We start from the raw sequence: 19,700 nt of genomic DNA, 5'->3' as shown, positions 1-19,700 counted from the left end.
CCTCCCTCGTTCCATGTAGCTATCAATATGCATGCTCAACTCCCCCTGGGCCTTACTCGGTTCCCTGGGTAACTCTCAGTCCTCCATTCTCTGCCCCTGAGAGCTTGGAATGGTTTGGGATTACTTGGTGGGTGACAGGCTCCACTGGTCCTTGTAACCGGCCTGGAAAGGTGAGATACAATGGGAAGAAAAGAGAGGCCAGAGAGAAGAGGCTTGCTGCCCTACTTCTCACCCTCTCCTGTGCACAGCCGTCTCCACTTGTGTCCACCTGCCCCATCCCGCCCCCCTGCCCCCTCCCACACGTACCCACAGAGGAACGTCTCTGGATCTCTCTCCTATGCCCTTCCTTCATGGCCTCATCTTCTTCCTGGTCCTCCCAGGTGAGTGCCCACGCCTGCTGTCACCATGACGACCATTCACCACCAGCAGATGCTGCAGAAGCACGTGTCCATGGAGTTCTCCAGCTCCACCACCCACGTGCAGACCTTCTCCCAGACAACCAAGATCGTGGGAGGCAAGTAGAGTGGATGGGAGGGGGAATCAGGAAAGGGCATCCTTTCTGCCTCCACATCCAGCCCCTGGGAGGCCTCAGCCTTTGTGAGTTCTGGGCCCCTCGGGAGCCCAGTCTACAAAGGACAACCCTCTCCTAACCTGCGTTTCTAATCTGTGCTTTGATAAAGCTTCAGCCAGTGGGATGTTTACCCACAGATCAGGTCTCCAGGAAGACAGCTTAGGAAAGTCAGTCACATGCATGTGTATGAGTGAATGATGAATGTAATGGCTTGAGGAGATCAGAGCCCTAAAGGAATGGATGTATCTCATGGATGTATCTCGGAGGGCAGAATCTCAGACATGGAGGAAGTGAGGGAAGTAGCTATCTTATCTAGATATGAGTAATGCTCACCCTGCTCCACTTCAGAAATAGGAGATTTGGAGCTGCCAGTGGAGAGGACGAACACATAAACAAGTGACCTAAGCTTCCAGGCTCTCAACCCTTGGGGACTGGACTTGGGGAAACGCAGATCCGAGGGAAAGCTGAGAAATGGTCCCAGAGCAGAACAGATCATTTCAGTCATGTCTCTAGTGAGAAGAGATTAAAAGATGGCCAGGGGCCAAAATATCCAATATCTCCTCCCAGTCACTGCCCCTCCCTCAAAGTCCTCTGTGCACAGAGGTCAGGGCCAGACGAACACTCTACACCACCCCCTCCTGGTCAGTGTTTCAAGTGGAACATTTGGGGCTCAAGACCAGAAGTTGCAAACTTATGTGATTATAGCAGTGATTCTCAACTGTGCCTGCACATTAGATTATCTTAGTGTAGCGGGGAGAGAGGAAGGGGAATGAAAAAGAATAGTGATACGTAAACCTCACCCAACTATTAAACCAGGTGCGTGTGTATGTGTGTGTGTGTGTGTGTGTTTCAAGCTCTCCAGAGATTCTAGCGTCTAGCCAGAGTTTAAAACCACTGTCCAACAGGGTCCAGGCAGGGAATATAGGTAAGGAGTATAAATGCAGAGAAAAAGACTGAGGTGAACCGCAAAGGACATACCCCACCTATAGGGGCAACCACTATTCACCGCCCCCCCCCCCGGGTTGCTGGCGTATGGGAGTATGGGCTCAGTGTTGCAAATCCAGAAATGTGAATTTTTATGTGAAATCTCTCCATTTTTAGATGTTAATCTCATTGCAGAGATGTTTGTTTGAGACCTCTGATTGCTACTTAAAAGTAGCGCTTCTTAACACATTTTTCTCATCGCAGTCCTTCAGATTAGTGGGGATAGTAAAAGCACCTACTTCGCTGGAGTATTCTGAGGATTAAATAAGATAATCTCCGAAATGTGTTCAGCACAGTTCCTGACACAAGGAAAGTGCTCTGTGAATCACAGAAATTGTTTTTAACTGTCAGCTCACCAGCCAACAACATCGTCTGTAGTTTATACTGAAAAAAACTTTTCACTTTCCAAATTGAATATTGAATATCCTCTCTCACATAAGGAGATTCCCACCTATAGCCCCTCTGAGTGGGAATGTTTCCTGTCCCTCAAGAATCACTACTACTCCCATAGCAATGAATGCTGAACCACAGAAGGGCAGGGGAAGGCATACAACAGAATTCAACTAGCTACCAGTCTCCTCTTAAGGCTACTGGGGACCCAGGATTTCCAGGAGAGAAGCCCAAGAGATCAAGAACCCCTGCCCAAAAACTAAATCTCCTTTGGGGCGCCTGGGTGGCTCAGTCGGTTGGGCGTCAGACTTAAGCTAGGATCACGATTTCACGGTTCGTGGGTTCAAGCCCCGTGTAGGGCTCTGTGCTGACAGCTAGCTCAGAGCCTGGAGCCTGCTTCAGATTCTGTCTCCCTCTTTCTCTGACCCTCCCCTGCTCACGGTGTCTCTCTCTCTCTCTCAGAAATAAATAAATAAAACAGAGACCCCAAAAAATGTTTTTAAATTTAAAAAATAAATCTCCTTTTTAAAAAAGAAAAAACTTGAGAGAAAAAATTTGAGACCCAGTAACATGGCCCAATAAAGGTGGTTGACCACTGAGGCGTGGAAGAGGAGTTCGCTCCCCCTGGTGGTGGAAACGTGCCATAACACAACAACCTACTGACTCTAAAGGTCCTTCCTCCTTTTCTGGCCAATGTCCCCCCGCTGACCTAAAATGCTCCACCGTTCCCTCAAGAAAAGGTCAGCCCTCCATTCTCGGGCCCATTCTGACCTCTAGCCTGTCGCCACAGAGGAAGTCGTGACAACGAAGTCCTCAAGCACCGTAGAGTTCTTCAGCTTGGTGACTCGGAGTACCGACGTCCCTGCAGGCGAGAGCGTCCCAGAGTTCGTGGAGAAGCCTCACCCGGTCACCGCGTCCGAGGGTGCGTCGCTCCCCATGTGTCCCCAGGCCCCTGGCTGCTTTCTGTTCTTCTCCCAGTGCCCCAATCAGTACCACGACCCCACCGTCCCCCAAGAGACAAACACTGGCAGCCCCGGGTCCAGGGGCGCACCCCTACCCGGGCGGACATGAGACCCCCAGAAGAAGGCAGGGTCCGAAGGTCCGACCGGGAGGCCGAGAGGTGAACTTGTGTCCCGTGCCCACTGCAGGGGATAAAGCTGTGTTCCGAGCCCGAGTGCAGGGGAACCCCAAGCCCAACATCTCCTGGAAGAGAGAGAGCGGCATCCCCATCAAGGAGTCGGCCAAGATGTTCTATGACAGCATCAACAAGGAGCACGTACTGAAGGTGTGGGGACCCGACCAGAGATCCAGTTAGGGATGAGGCCAGAGGCAGGGACCCCAGGGCATGCCGCCCGGCCCCTGACGCACAAGATAATCACAACTGAACAAGAAGGGCCGTGGGAAAAGAAGCTGTGATTGCCCTAGAGGGAGAGCAGGACAAGAGAGGCGGAATCAATAGATGGGGCGTTGCTAGAGTGGGCGGGGGACCAAAATTAAGGGTGAGGCGAAGCAGAGCTAGGACAAAGCCAAGGAGGGGCAGGAGACCCAGCTCTTCCAGAAGGTAAGAGACTTGAAAGGGAAGGGAGTCCAAAGCCATGGGCATGGCTAGGAAGGGGCGAGGCCGTGGTGGGGGGAGCCAGGCTAAATTGGGACCACCTGCGACCCAGGAAGGAACAGATCCTGGCGTAGGGGTGAACGTCAGGGTTCCTGGGCTCTTCAGGAGAGGCTTCCAGAGGACTCTGGCCAAGGGCTGATCATCCTTAGATCTAACCAGCTTCTGCAACCTCTGGCTCCAGAGACCCTTAAGGAAAAGGAAGATGGGTCATGGGGAAACCTGTCCCGATTGGTCCTGCGAGATTTTCCATTGTGAAAGGCAAAAGCCTCCCCTCTCCCCAACAGACAGAACATCCCTTCTCCTCCCAGTGACCCCATTACTGGACCCTCAGCTTCACATAGTACACACGAGCTGCCCCAAGGTCCCCCTCCTGGCCACCCCTTACACAAATTCATTCAGCAAGCGCTTTCTGAGGCCCCACTGGGCTGTGACTGCCATTGTCGCAGGCAATGCAGCTGACTTCACCAGTTTCCTCAGGCTCAGTCCAGCGCCTGGCACAGAGGAGTAAATATGTGTCAAAGGAAGAAATACTCAGCCTAGAGGCAGAAACTGCACACAGTTACAACTCAGAGGAATTCCCCGTCTTCTAGCTCACAGCCGAGAGGGAGAATCCTGTGCGGAATCGGGCTACAAATACACACACTCACACTGATGGCTGCCAGGAGCCTCCAAATCATAGAGGCTGCTCAGTCCTCCATACGTATCCCCAACATTCAGCCCCACTCCCACTCCTCCCAAAATGCTCTCCTCTCCCTTCTCACAGAAAGTGGCCCTGGGGTCTCCCTCCCTCCCCCACTAATGGCTTGACTCTGATCCAGCTGGAGCCACTGACCTTCGATGACTCTGACAACTATAAGTGCATTGCAAGCAATGACCATGCAGATGCCATCTATACTGTGTCCTTGCTGGTGACAGAAGGTGAGCCAGCTCCCTCCTCCTGGCCTTTCCTCATATGGACCCGATTCAGCTGTCTGACCCTGTCCCCTTTTCTGTCTTCAGGTCAAGAGAAAATGGATTTCAAAAAGATGTTGAAGAAGAGGTGAGGCTTGGAGGCTCCTCTCTCCAGGGTACTGTCCCTCCACCCTCCAGGCCAGAACCTCTCAAAGGCCTTTCGGGCCCTGAGTTAATGGCCCAGGCTCCAAGAACCCATGAATTAGGGAGGGGGGACTTCAAGGTTAGGAGAGCCTCCTTCTGTCTTCAGAGGGAGGTGCTATGTCTATGCTTGGTACCCACACCCTCCCAGGGGACCCCCTGCTCCCAAGAAGAAGCAGAAGAAGGGGATAGGTGAGAAAGAGATGCTGGAGATTTTGTCCAAGGTACCCAAGAAGGACTTTGAGAAGGTCTGCATGGAGTATGGCTTCACTGATTTCCGGGGACTGCTCAAGAAGCTCAAAGAGATGAAGAAAGTGGAGGTGGAGGTCAGTGACCATAGAGGTGCAGGGGTCTGCAGGCAGGGGCCTGGGTCTTTCCAAAAATGCTAGTGCCTGTGCGTCTCCCAGTGGCAAGGTCTCTCCAACCTGTACACACGTGCTCAAAGGCAAGAGCAAGAAAAGATCTCTACTTCTTCTCTCCCCACTACCCTCTAATGTGCTTGCGTGGACTTTAGAGTCAGATGGACCTGGGTTCAAGTCCCAGTTCTTCTGCCTTATTCACTGTGTGAACTGGGCATCTCTTTGCCCCTCAGTTTCTAATTTGCAAAATGAAAATTCTCCTTTCCTCTTTCAAATGTTTTTGTGTTGTCATCATACGTTCACTCAACCAACTCAATTATTAAGCATCTACACTGGAATTAGAGGACTTCTATAATGGGCCCAGGTACATGGTGACTGTTCCATGAAGAGGGCTCCTTTCTCATGGTCCACCATCTCTGTCTGCCCCTAAATCTTGCAGGCGAGCAGTCACAGGAGCTTGGAGATATCCAGTCAGCCTAGTAATTTCTCCCCAGACCTTTAAGGGGCTCCTCCAGAATTGGTTTAACAGACGAGGCAGGCTCCAGATGTCCTTGACACCTGCCATTTTATTATCACCATCTCACAGACCATTCGGATTCTGAAGCCCCTGGAAGACATAGAGACCAAGATTGACACCACTGTGGTCTTTGACTGCATCATGGAGCTGAAGGACCCCAATGTCAAGATGACATGGATGAAGGTGGGGAGGGGACACCTAGGCAGGGCCTGCCCTAGCAATATCATTTCCTCTCTGTACCTCCTTCCTTCACAGACACTCTCATTGTCCGTCACCCAGGTCCTCTCTTCTATCCCAGCAAGAGAATGATGCCCCCTGGTATGACTGAAACTGACTGGGAGCTGGGCTCTATTCTTAGCTGTTCCCTCACTTTGCTGTTTGATTTGAGATAGTTACTTTCCTCTCTCCATGCCTCAGCCTACCCATCTGAAAAGAATGAGTTAGGTAGTCCTGAAGATCACATTTAGAGTTCAGGTCTCAGGGGAGGCAGGGACCCTGTGTCCCACTGAGCTGGATGCTGTGGCTAATGAGATCTCAGGGGCCTCTGGTGTGCATGTCTGAGGATCTTAGAGAGGTAGATGTGATACCTCCAGCTCCGGCTGGCCTTGGGGAATGGGGACCTCTGGAAGTCGCCTCCTAAACTCCTTCATCAGCTTTTCTACCCATTTCATGAGACAGGGTAATGAGCCACTGAGGATCCAGTACTCCCTAGGCAAGTATGATATGAAGCAGATGGGCACCAAGTACATGCTGGTTATTACCAATGTGAACATGAATGACGCGGGAACCTACAGCCTGTCCGTGGGTGACAAGAGAATGAGAGCAGAGCTCACGGTGCTGGGTATGAATGTGGGCATGAGGGGGAACAAGGAGGATACAGTCAGGATCAAGGGAGGAATAGTCAGGAATGTGGGAGAGAGGACAGTGGGCCCATGCAGGAGAGGGCTGCATGGGGATGGACATTAATGGAGGAGGGAAACATGGGGCATGAGGGAGAGAATTATGAGACCGTAAGTGCCATGGGGCAGTGTAGTATCATGGTCAAATACAGTCTCCAGAGTTAGACTACTGGATTTCAAATCCTAGCTTCTGTCACTTAGGAGCTTCTGATTTGGGACAGGTTATTTAACTTCTGTTAGCCTCAGTTTCCCCATCTGTAAAATGAGGAATAATAGTAAAATCTATCGATATGGGAATTGGATGCATTCATATGTGCAAATTGGCTGGAAGAGTGCCTGGCACATATCTAAAACTACATAAGCGCTTTTTAAAATTGCTGTGTTAATGTTACTGGGGAGGAGACTATATGAACATCATAGGAGGGGACTCCAGGATTCACAAGCAGAATGAAAGGAGGGATGCTTTCCCCAGTCGTGGGCTACAGGAGGCCAGTGACCCCTGAGTCCATGTCCCCTTCATCACCCCACCCCTCGAGAGGGACCAGGGCTGCAGCCCAGTGACTGCCCCTCCTACTCTTCCACAGATGAGCCGCTGAAGTTCTTGGGAGAGATGACGCCAGTGAAGGTGACAGAGCGCCAGACAGCTGTTTTTGAGATCCGCCTCTCCAAGAAAGTGCCCAACTTTGTGTGGAAGTTCAATGGGAAGGAGCTGAAGAGGGATGAAAAGTATGAAATCACAGTGTCAGAGGATGGTCTGACCCACACGCTTAAGATTAAGGATGCCAGACTCAGTGATGCGGGCGAGTTCTCTGCTGAGGTGGGGGACCTGGTACAGAAGGCCCGCCTCACCATTGACCGTGAGTGGTTGGGCCAGAGCTCGAGGGGTGGGCTTCATGCCACAGCCACCTCCATGTGGGCAGTCATCCATCCATCCATCCACCCACCCATCCATCCATCCACCCATCCATCCATCCATCCATCCATCCATCCATCCATCTATCCACCCATCCATCCATCCGTCCATCGGTCTCTCCTGGCAAAGCCCTGTGATGGGTACTAGAAAGACAGACGGTTTTCTCATCCACTGACTCCTAGTGTAGTGGGGGAGGCAGGTGTGAAAATGTAATTAGAACATAAGTTCTCAAGCAAGGAGTCAAGACACACTGGGGTCTTATTATCAGCTGGGAGATCATGGGTCAAGAAATTAGTAGCTTTTCTGATTCTAACCTTATATATTATAGCACATCACTCTTAACCACTTGCTTTCTTACAATTAGAACTAGTTTGGAGAGTTACACATGAGGTATGTCACACATGGGAACCACACTTGACACATGTAACATGAAATCATCATGGCTGTGACGGTGGGAGACACAGAGGCTGTGGGAAGGAGCGCCACTTAGTAATGTCAGAAAGGATGTGATGAGGTGATGGCCAAACTTTACCAAGAACCAAAAGGAGTTCAGCCTTCAGCAAATGGGGAAGAGAGGAAATTCTCAGCAGAGGGAACAGCATGTGTATAAAGGCCCAGACACCGGAAAGACAATGTAATTATGACTGGAGGCCCAAAGGGGCATTAGAGATATTGACTATAGTGCTGTGCGGAGGTAAAATTGTCATCCCGTTTTACATATGAAGAAACCAAGACCCAGAGAGTGAATGTATCGCATACAGTCAGCTATCAAGTAAGGGGCAGAGCTGGGACTCTCTCTGCCAGTTACCTCTGTGGGTCACATGTTGCACACAAATGCATTCAATGTCACAAGTCCCTGTGTTTCTGGGACCAAAAAGTGGAGTAGGGCAGCATGTAGCTGCAGAGAAGGGAGGTAGGAGGTTAGATGCAGATCCAAGTCTATGTCCACAGGCATCCCCATCAAGTTTGTGAGAACCCTAAAGAATGTACGCGTGAAAGAGAGGAGCCGGGCATGCCTTGAGTGTGAGCTGACATCCAAGGATGTGACACTGCACTGGAAGAAGGACGGGCAGCTGCTGGCACGCAGCACCAAGTACAGCATGAGCCATGAGGGCAAGCGAGCAGAGCTGGTCATTGAGGATGCACTGCTCAGTGACAGTGGCGAGTACACCGTGGTGGCCATGCAGGATGGAGACCCCACTGAATACTACAGTACTGCTATGGTCACCGTGGAGGGTACATGCTCACCCTGTCAGCCCCCACAGACCAATCCCCCCAATGCTGACAGTTCCCTACCATAGACACTGATCAGCCCCCTCCTGTCTCTAGCTCTCCTCGAACCAGGATTGATTTCAACTTCCCACTCTGACCACCCAGGTGGTCTGACTCCCAGGCCTGAACATCTCTACCCCCTAGAACCTGGCTATACCCCATCTCTGGAACTCTATCTGAAATCTCTTGACTTTATCCATCCTTCACTTTCACACTCTGACCATCCCCAGTAGCTCTGATCATCCTATCCTCCTTCACCTTAACCAGCTCCTGCTCACTATCCCTGACCACTTCCCACTGACCCTGACCACCCTCAACTCCTAAAAACCCTGAGCATCCCACAGTCTAGCATAACCACAACTAAACATCCCAACTCCACTATCTGCATCCCCACCATCTATTCCCCTTCTTCAGCTGAACCTCCCAAGTCCCCACTGGCCACCATCCCGTGATCAGGCCCCCATTAACCATTTCACAGTGTTAATTGGGCTTTTCCCCAACGTCCTACCTACTTGCTCCAGTTCCCTCAGTGATCATTCTCCTATCGCCCATTGACCATTCCCAAACCTCCTGCTCATCATAAATTATTTTGACAGGCACCTCAGTCCCTTCCCATGACCATCACCACGAGCCATTTCCACGTGAGTCCCTTGCACCCTGTACTCTGCACCCTTAACCCAGTCCCTGCTCCCTTTCTGCCCCAGAGCGCCTGGCCACAGTGAAAAGCGGGCTGTCTGACGTGCATGCAGCCACCGGGAGCCCGGCTGAGCTGTGCGTGGTGCTGAATGACGAGAAGGTGGAGGGCGTGTGGCTGAAGGACGGCAAGGAGGTCTGAGGCAAGGGCTAGAGAAGGGGACCAAAGAGGAAGGGGTCGACTGGCCATACATTCGCACTCATGACCGCCCCTCACCCCTCGCCCCTGCCTCCCAGATCACGGACTTGCCAGGCGTGCAGATCGTGAAGCAGGGTGCGGTGCACAAGCTCATCTTCCCCAGTATGGGCCCAGAGCACGAGGGCAAGTACACATTCCGGGCCAAGGGTGCAGAGAGCGAAGCCTCCTTATTCATTGCAGGTAAGGTCGCCTCCCACTGTAGGCAAGACTCAACCCCTCCCGGCCAGCCCACCTGCTCAGGGCTCCTCCCCCACCCCCATGGGGTCCTCCTCCACCCCTCATCGCCCCACTCCCACCAGGGCAAGCCTGCCTTACCTCCCCCACACAGATCCACCTACCATCGATCCATCGGTGCTGGAGGCGCTGGCTGCTCACCCTGTGACCGTGAAGGTGGGCCACACGGCAAACATCAAGGTGCCCTTCCGGGCCAAGCCACTGCCCAAAGTGACGTGGTACAAAGACGGCATGGAGGTGACAGAAGAGGAACGCGTGTCCATGGAGCGCGGGGAAGACCAGGCGCTGCTCACCATCTCCAACTGCGTGCGCGAGGACAGTGGCCTGGTTCTGCTCAAGCTCAAGAATGACCACGGCACAGCCACAGCCACACTGCACCTCAGCGTGCTGGGTGAGGGCTGGCCCCTGGCTGCCCTGAAAGCATCCGTTGCTCTGCACCGGGGGGGGGGGGGGGGGGGGGGGGAGGAAGGCGGGCTGGTGATGAGAGCTGGAGTTGGCGGTTGAGAATGGGATCCGAGTACTGGCTCTGCACCAGAAGCCCACTTTCTAAGTTCCTGATTAGGTGGCCTTGGGCAAGCCAATAAGCCTTCTAACGCCTGTTTCTCATCTGCAACAGGGCAACTTGGGGCGGGCTTTGTTTTTTGTTGTTGTTTTGGGGGTCTTGTTTTTAGTATCTATTCAAGTGAATTTAAAGCACGTGGCAGGGTGCACAGCACAGAGTAGACCTTCCAGTGTTACTGACTTGGAGATGAGGACACGGTTGGAAGCAAGGTAGAAATGAAGTGAAAGACAAGCATGTAGGGATAGAGGTGGTGGTGGTGGGGAAGTTTGGGGGTTGGAAGTGAAATGAAGTAAGGGTGGGTGAGATAGGGTGAGGATAAAATGAAGTTGGAAAGATGGAAGGGGGTAGGAATGGGGTTTGGAATGGTCCAGAATACAAGAAATGAGGAGCTGACCTTAGGGAGCTCATAGTCAACATGAAACACACACACACACACACACACACACACACCACTCCATGCCATCAAGCTGTGGAGTGAGAAGGTTTGGGCTTTGATTCAGTTCAGCAGCATGACTGAACCCCTCTTCTGTGTTCTCAGCACTGAGGATACAGAGGTGAAAGTATTCCAGCAGTCTCTCAACCCAAAGAGGATGAAACCTAGCAGACATGTAATTATAACAAGATAGACTACAATATGACAAAGCACAGGTGGCTGAGAGGAGGGGAAGATCTTGCCTGGAAGGGGACAAGGGGTGGATCAGCTGAGACGGGGGCTCCTCAGGTCCCCATTCTACCTATTCGTAGGCAAGTGAGAGTCTCTGGTGACCTGAGAAAACTCTTTGGGCAAGTCTTACAAGGAGGCTCAGTGAACACAGAGAACAGTGAGGGAAGTCTATGCCTCCAGTTTGACTGGACCTCTGGCAAGTGGGAAAAAGCCTTTCTGATCCCCACTGTGACGCTCTCTTCTGTCCTCAGACCGACCGAAGCCTCCCCAGGGCCGGGTGGAATTCCTGGAACTCTCGGGTAATTGTGTGCACATGAAGTGGAAGGCCCCCAAGGACAATGGTGGGCGGCCCGTGACACAGTTCATAGTGGAACGGAGGATGGTCGGCAAGAAATCCTGGATTAAGATAGGCGAGGTGGACGGCAAACTCACGAAATTCGCCACCAACAAGGTAGAAGAGGGAAAAGCCTACCAGTTTCGTATCCTGGCGGTTAATTCAGAAGGCGTGAGCGACCCGCTGGAAACAGATGAAGTGTTTGCAGGAAATCCCATTGGTCAGTGAGATAGCCCCATGCTCAGTGGGAATCTCAGGGGTCAGGATGGTGGCCTTCAGCCAGTGACGGATGCGAGTCTGTGGGGAATTCCATGGGGTCACGTCTGTGGCTATCCAATGAGACAGATGGAATCCAGAGTATGGGCAGGAATTCTCTACTTTTCCCGGTCAGATCACATGCACACCACATTCCCCTGTGTATATCCAGACCTGCATTCAATTACAGGGAAATGACTCCACTTGTTTCTCCATTCCAGAAATCACCCCAGATTCAAGTGAGAGTAGTGTTACTTTAGAGATAACCTTGAATCTGTTCTAACTTTTCCCCAAAGAAGCCCCCTGGACAACATGGGAATTTTAATTATGAATGCTAACTAACCTCTGGCTACACTCCTCCCAGCTGGTCTCCATGCCTCCATGTATCAAGAGAGTGCATTAGCAACTGTGGCATGGGGATGACATTGAAAGATCCAAGTTCACTTGTGGGGATGAGCACTGAGTGTTATGTGGAAACTAATTTGACAATAAACTCTTTGTAAAAAAAAAAAATAATAATAATAATAAAAATAAAAAATTAAAAAAATAAAGACATAGAGGCACACACACACACAAAAAAAGAAAGATCCAAGTTGGTGATTCTCAACCTTGGCTCCACAGAATCACCTGATGTCTTTAAAAACATGGCTTCCACCCCCAGGCCAATTAAATTAGACTATCCGGAGGTAAAACCCAGACATTAGTTAAGAATCATTGGTTTAAGGTTGTTTTTGGGGTTTTTTGTTTTGTTTTTTTAGGGAGGGAGCCAAAGATCAGCATGGGGTGGGCAATTGTCTATACACTCTCCCTCCTAACCTCTGCCCTCTGTCTCCCACAGAGCCCCCTGGTCTTGCCTCCCAGCCTCAAGTGACTGATGTGACTAAAGACACCATGACCATCGCATGGAACGCCCCTACCCAGGATGGGGGAGCCCCAGTGCTCGGCTACATCGTGGAGCGGAGGAAGAAAGGCAGTAACCTCTGGGTGCCAGTCAACAAGGACCCCATCCAAGGTGAGGTCATAGGGAGAGAGGCCCAGCAGGCCCAAGGGAGGCTTCGCTGCATGGACCTGTGCATTCCTGCTGCCCTGCACATACTCTGGTCCCCAACTCCTTTGAGGATTTTAATAGCATCCCACGATCCCCTAATCCATGCCCTCTCGCTCTACGGTCTCCCATCTCATGGACCCCCTGGCCTCAGGACCCTTCAAATTCCGCTTTCAGATACCAAGTGCACTGTGGATGGTCTCCTGGAAGACACGGAATATGAATTCCGAGTTATAGCTGTGAATAAGGCAGGCCCTGGACAGCCCAGTATGGCATCCAACTCAGTGGTAGCCAAGGACCCTGTCAGTGAGTATGGGGCTTCCAACTTCCCAACAGGTAGTAGAATTATCTCATTTAAGGTAGATCACAGATGTCTTCTCTGGAAAGTCAAACAGGATGACCCCTCCACACAGTCTCCACTCTCTGGGATTTGCCAGTCGAATAGAGGGACAGGATTCACACATAAGAGAAAACCAGCAAATAAATATTGAGTGTTAGGGACAGTGAGGAGGCATGGTAGAAAAATAGTTATCAAACTTTGAGTGCTTCTGCTTAGATGAGGTGGTAAAGACATGTTTGAGGATTGGGTAGGGGTATAGGGTGGATGGTCGGGAAGGCACTGAGTTTAGAAGATACGTTGGGGGGTGGGGGGCGGCGCCTGGATGGCTCAGTCGGTTAAGCAACCAACTTCGGCCCGGGTCATGATCTCATGGTTCGTGGGTTCGAGCCCTGCATTGGGCTCTATGCTGACAGCTAGCTCAGAGCCTGGGGCCTGCTTCGGATTCTGTGTCTCCCTCTTTCTCTGACCCTCCCCTGTTCATGCTGTCTCTATCTCGGAAATAAATAAATTAAAAAAAAATTTTTTTAAAAAAACGGAAGATGAGGTGGAGGTACGGCACATGAACGGATGTGGTGGAGATGGGTGGGCTAAGGGCTGGAGTTTAGACTATAAGGGGATTGGGGCTGTAGGGTATGTTGAATTTGGAGGGGAGTGACTTCAAGGGTGATAGTGTTGAGCCAGTGAGAGAATTGAATTTGGAGGTTGTTGAGTGTGCAACGCTGGTGTTGAAGGTGGTAACTAGGAGTTGGAGGCAGAAGTGGTGAAAGCTAGGTTTCAGGGGTACTGAGGGTGGGAACTGGGTGTGGGGTTGAGCGCAGATGAGGCAGAAGGCTGACTGGATGTCTCTGCCACCCAGAACCCCCAGGCCTGGTGCAGGGTCTGCACGTGTCTGATTCCTCCAACTCCAGCATCTCCCTGGCCTGGCGGGAGCCTGCAGAGGGAGACCCACCCTCTGGCTACATCCTTGAGATGCGGGCTGAAGACACTAAGGAGTGGTCCAAGTGCACAAAGATCCCCATCTCAGGCACCTGCTACACAGTGGGAGGCCTCACCGAGAGGCAGAAATACTTCTTCCGAATCCGGGCTGTGAATGAGGCTGGGGTTGGGGAGCCCGTGGAGCTGGATGAGGGGGTTCGTGCCATGCCACCACCAGGTGAGAGCGCAGAGAGAGCTGGGGTTTAGGCCTCAACATCCTAGCTCCATATCTTCCTCCCTAGGACCTCAGCCCCTGGGGGGAAACTGGGTGATGCCCCAATCAAGGAGTCATAGCTTATGCCAGGACAGAGCTAAGGATGACCTGCCCCCACCAAAAAACCCCGCTCATTGTAGGCTAAATAGTATCTACTGTGTGCCAAGGGAGGTGTTAGAAGTATAGAAACAAATGACACAGGAGCTGCCCTAGAGTCTTACATACCAATAGGGGAAGACAGATGAGGAACAAATAAATGCTTCCCAGTGTTGGGGCTGCTAGCTGTCTGTATGGGCTGTAATGAGAGCATGGAGGAGAGTTTGGGAAAGGCTCTGGAGGGCAAGTTCAAAGCTGAGTCTTCCAGAGAGAGAGGTCCATGGCCCCACCTTGGTGTTTTCCCTCTTAGCTGCCCCCAAGTTTGACCTGAGCGCCCGGCTGAAGAGTCACATGGTGGTTCGTGCCGGGACAGCCCTCTGCATCCACGCTGCCTTCTCTGTGAGTTGTTCCAGACCCTGGCCCTCAGATGCCCACCAAGATGGTGGCTGTAGCTGTCATAGTCTCTGTCTCGGTCCCTTGCCAGAACCCTGGCACTAGAGCCTGGCAGGAGACTTCTCAACAAGGGGAGAGGGCCCACCCCCAAATATCACTCGGGTAACTGTAGTGCCATCTCCTGTCACCACACAGGGCTCACCACCACCCAACGTGATCTGGCAGAAAGATGGCATCCCCACCAAGGGCAGGGAAACCATCACCAAGGGCAAAAACCACTCTCAGTTCCTCATCAACAGCACCAAGCGCTCTGATTCAGGGGTGTACCGCATCTTGCTCCAGAATGAGTTTGGAGAGGCATATTATGACATCCATGTGCGTGTGGCAGGTATGACAGTAGGCAGAGGCCTTGGGGAGGTATCCTTGCACACACTTGAAAATATAACTCCCCACTGCTGCTTGAGTTCCTATCACTGTAAAGTCAGCCCTTAAGGTAGTGAAGTCTTGTCTGGCACCACAAAACAAGACTTCATTGGCCTTTGCCTTAATGGGGAGGTTTGCTTCCACTTTTTCTCAATGCCCTGAAGCCCTAGAGGCATTGAACTAGGATCAAACCCTTGGTTCAGGCTCTGCATGCATATCTGATGACCTTTGAGGCATATGCGGAGTATGGTTGGCAGAGAGAGAGCAGAAAATGAGTGGGAGGCAGGAGGGACAGACAGTCCATTAAAAATTGAAGTGACCTCATAGTGAGGGCTAGAAGCTTTATAATAAAGCCTTAAACCCCTAAGGGATGAAGGGATAAACTTTTATTGAATAGTTACTATGTGCTAAGCACTTTACTCAACATTTCTGTGATAGTTATTGTTAGCCCTAATCTAAAAATGAAGAAACAGGTCTCAAAAAGAATAAGTAACTGCCCAAGTTCACAGGGCTGGTAAATGTCAGAGCTACGCCTCAGAAATAGTTCTTTCTGACTCCAAAATACCAGCGGCCTGAGACTCAAAGAAGGGACATTCCCCAACTCATCTTCTATAGGGCTTGGCAGGTGGCTGTGATGGGGCAAAATTCCTCAGGCCCCCAAGGGTGGCTGATGGGCCCTGTGGCTGTTCCAGATTTTCCGCGGCCACCCACAAACCTACAGCTGTTTGAGGAGGTCCCCAACACAGTGACCCTGACCTGGAACCACAGCCCTGACGTGCAGGAAGATAGTGAGGCCCACTATGTCATCATGAAGCGGGATGCCAGCAGCCCCACCTGGTACACAGCAGCGGACCACGTCTTCAGCAACAAGTACACGGTGACGGGGTTACTCCCTGGCAGGAAGTACTACTTCCGAGTGGTGGCCCGAAACGAAATTGGTGACAGCGACCCACTTGACTCCAAGGATACCTGGCTCGTCAACAAGGACAAGAGTGAGTCAGGGAACTCCGGGGTTCGGGCTACATCCCTGATGGCAGGGATGACACGGGGATGGCCAAGGGTACCCAGGATTTGAGGTAAAATCTGAGAACCACTGAGGCGGAAGAGGCTAATGTCAGGGATGCTGGGAAGAGAAGTAGTGATCCAGAAGCCTGGAGGAGGAAGTACCTTCTAGGTACTCTGTGAGGCAGGGGGACTAACATCGAGGTGGGGGTACCCTTGGGGGCGAGGATGACAGTGGAAGTGGGGGGTACCCTTGGGGGCGGGGATGACAGGGGAGGACCTGCCGTTTAGAGCTGAGATGTGGTCTTCTGAGCCAAGAGGTCACAGGGTTGAGGGCTGGGGAAGGTCTCCAAAGATGATGTCCAGGAACTCTGGAGGAAATGGGGTTAGGGGTCGAGATAGCTTGGGGAAATTTGAAATGAAGAGCTAAACGGAGACAGCAGAGACCACAAAGGCTGAGATGGTGCTGGGGAAAGCTCGGATGGGAAGTTAACAGCCAGTTAGGAGCTCCATCCGAGAGCTGGCAGCTGGAAAAAAGTTAGGATTACTGGGTCTGGAAAAGCGTAAAATCCCATGCACTGAGTTTTGATAGTGGAGCCCTAGAATGACAAGGGAGTGGGAGGGTGGCTGAATGGAACCTCGGGCGCCGGCTAAGGTGGGGGCTCCAGAGTTGAGAACGCTCGGGAATGTAGGCCAGGCCTTCGGGTCTCTGTCTCCGGTGAGCCTTCCCTTCGGAGCTCTCAGCAGGCGGGCGTTGGCTAGGGTCCCAGGCACGCTCACAGCCCACCATGTCCCGCCCGCACAGTCGATGACCTGAGCGCCAAGCTGAAGCCATATGAGCAGAAGGATTGGCGCCACGCACCCCGCTTCCTGATCCCGCTCAAGCCACACACGGTGCTGCGCGGCCAGGACTGCACCATGACCTGCGCCTTCCTTGGGAACCCGCGGCCCACGGTGACCCTCTACAAGGGCGACGTCAACATCACGGCCAACTCCAAGTTCTGGTACAACTCCACCAGCGGCGTATGCACGATCGTCATCCCCACCTGCACACTCAAGGACAGCGGGGAGTACAGCGTTCTGGTGGAGAACGAGCTGGGCAAGGACCGCAGCAGCTGCCCGCTCACGGTCTACGGTGAGGGCACCCGCAGAGGCCGCGTGGGGGCGGGAAGGTGCCCCTGCGTCCCATCTGGGCCCGAGGCGCAAGACAGCCGTCTGGTGGTGCCTTGTTTCATTTACTCTGCCAACAGGTGGTGTAAACATTCACCAACTGGTCACACTTGGTGCCTCTCTCCCATCCTCTCGATGTCATTTGTCACGTGTCTGGCCCCTCCAGACTTGGGAGCTTGCAATCCCTCAGCGGACTATAGTTTGCAACCTTTTGTGGGCCTAAACTTGCCTTGAAAAAGATACTGGTGATTAGGCCTAAACCAGACTGGTCAGTCACGATCTCTGTGGCGGGGTTCTGGAAGGGATTTTTATGTTTATGAGATTTTACAAGTGAGTCTGATGTGCAACCAAGATTGAAAGCTACTGGTCTCGGATAAGGACAGGTGGGGAGCCCAAATGGGATGGCCCAAGGGAACCTAGTGGAGACCCTTCCTCTGCACAGGGGTGCCACACCCCTGCCCATGTGTGTACCTGCAGGGGAAATGCTTTATTTCTTCCTCCACGCTCTACTCTTTTCGCAACTACACAGCTAGTAGCATGAACTCTCTAATTGCACAGCTGCCCTGCCCTGCTCCCTCTTTCTTAAACTCCCTAACTTTTCCGTCATCTTCTTGAGGAAACCCCAGGCGGCAAGGCTCCCCATGCTGTCCCCTGTCCCCCCACATCTACCTTTCCAGCCGCATCCTCTGCCACTCCCTGAACTCTCTGTGGCAGCCCGCTGGGCTCCTATTGGAGGTTCCGTTCCTCGGGAAAGACCACGTCCTGTTGCTCTGTCTCTCAAGTACTCAGCTAGGTGTCTGGCACTGAGATGACGCCTCCTGAATGGCTGCTGGACTGTATGACAGAACTGGGCCAGGAAAGGCACTGTGGGAGACATCCAGCTTTCATTCCACAGCTAGAGAAATCCCTGACAACTTCATTCTGGTTGTAAGCACCTGGGCCCTGGGCCCTGGCCCCACCACTGTCCAGCCATGTGACCTTGGCAAACCACTCTGAGCCTGTTTGCTCATCTGCTTCTTGGGGCTCTCTTGAGGCTTAAATGAGGTAGTGTACAGAAGTGACTGGCACAATGCCTGGCCAACATTAAGTGATGAATAACTGGAAGTTCTTGGCCCCATATACTCAGCTGACCTTGGGAAGTGGGGCCTTAACTACAAGTCCAGCAATTTGGACTTTCCCTTCCCCCTTGCAACATTAACACTGACCAATACTTGCTTTGCTCTTCCAGACAAAGACGACAAGTCAATTCTAGCATCAGTCACCGAGAGTCTGCAGAAGAAGTCAAAGCACCTTATGTGAGCTTCGGCCCAGCCCAGGCGTCAGGAGGATGCTGTGATAGGTGGTTTCTGGGCCTGTCCTGTGTGTGGCCCCAGGGAGAGGAGCCCCACTGGCCCCCTGGTGCTTGTCAATGTAAACAGTCAGTAAAGGCATGGGACAATAAACTGACTAAGCTCACCCCTGCCTGTTCCTGAGGGTGGCATGGAGCAGGGACCGAGGACACGGACTTGGGAGTGAATGGGGACACACAGGACACGTACCCCAAGAGCTTAGTCCAAACCCACCCACATTATGAGTAACCAGCCCCTTTTTGATTGGGCCTTGGCTTGCCTTCCCCTCCTCTGCAGCCATGTTGCTTGCTCCCTTCCCCTCAGGGCAGTGGAGGACAAGTCTTATAGGTTTCATTCCTCTCCCTGTCCTCCCCCGCACCCTGCATTTCTTCACCAGGCAGGTCTGTCCTCAAGAGTTCTGGGGATCGAAGGGATCAAGGCTTTGCTTCTTAGCGTCTAGGGTTCCTGGTATTTGAGAATTCATGCACTCCAAAGCTAGAAAGGATTGGTCATCCAGCTCACTAGGTTTTGAACTTAGGTTTTACAGCAGAATCATCCCTTTAAAAAAAATCATAAGAAGCTACTGGACTTCAAACAAGAATGGGGGTGCGGTCTCTCGGCCTCCCTCTTCTACTTATTCGTTTGCAATCTCCCATCAGGTGTCTCTGCAAAAATCCTAGTTTGAAAATCACGAATTCACCCACCACCCACGTGAGACTGAGCCTCCTCTATCCTGTCCCCACAATTCTACAACCCCTTTACTAATGGCATATTCACCACCACCCAAGGCTTCCCTCTCTGCTTCTGGGTCAGGGCACTGCCCATTAAGATGCGAATGCCCCTGGAGCAGAGTGACACATTATTTGCCCAAGCTGCCCTTCTAAAGTACAAATCAGCTAATCTAATCTCACTCCTCCTCACTGTTTGACTGAGCCCAGAGTTCAAGGAGAGAGGAAACACTTGAAGGGAATCTGTATCATTTTGGAGCAGGCAGTAGGTCTGGGAGGAGGTAGGCAGCAGTAGAGGACACTGGGTAACTAAGTCACCAAAGGTGCTAGGTGCCCATGCACCGGGGAACGTATCATAGATAAATTTGGATGGTGGCAAATACTGCCCATCCCCCACCCTCCTGAACTACCCCCACACCCATACACGTGACCA

At 52.1% G+C, this 19,700-nt stretch overlaps 1 protein-coding gene across 1 annotated transcript; it reads left to right on the top strand.

Annotated features, from left to right (window-relative positions):
• Nucleotides 1-405: 405 nt before the first annotated feature.
• Nucleotides 406-18,636, top strand: IGSF22 (immunoglobulin superfamily member 22). The gene is made up of 22 exons (XM_039236790.1): nucleotides 406-514; nucleotides 2,736-2,867; nucleotides 3,094-3,230; nucleotides 4,379-4,478; nucleotides 4,560-4,599; nucleotides 4,804-4,978; nucleotides 5,598-5,711; nucleotides 6,207-6,369; nucleotides 7,012-7,284; nucleotides 8,292-8,576; nucleotides 9,317-9,441; nucleotides 9,543-9,684; nucleotides 9,833-10,129; nucleotides 11,216-11,518; nucleotides 12,392-12,565; nucleotides 12,776-12,904; nucleotides 13,795-14,091; nucleotides 14,534-14,622; nucleotides 14,812-15,004; nucleotides 15,732-16,031; nucleotides 16,847-17,176; nucleotides 18,440-18,636. The coding sequence occupies exons 1-22, from the start codon at nucleotides 406-408 to the stop codon at nucleotides 18,508-18,510; spliced, it is 3,978 nt and encodes a 1,325-aa protein (XP_039092721.1). The 3' UTR covers nucleotides 18,511-18,636.
• The last annotated feature ends 1,064 nt before the right edge of the window (nucleotides 18,637-19,700 follow it).

The sequence above is a fragment of the Hyaena hyaena genome, unplaced genomic scaffold (assembly GCF_003009895.1).
Source record: "Hyaena hyaena isolate Hyena2069 unplaced genomic scaffold, ASM300989v1 scaffold_116, whole genome shotgun sequence".
NCBI classification, from domain to species: Eukaryota; Metazoa; Chordata; class Mammalia; order Carnivora; family Hyaenidae; genus Hyaena; species Hyaena hyaena.
Note: the sequence above shows the minus strand (reverse complement) of the source record. Positions and strands in the feature narration are given on the sequence as shown.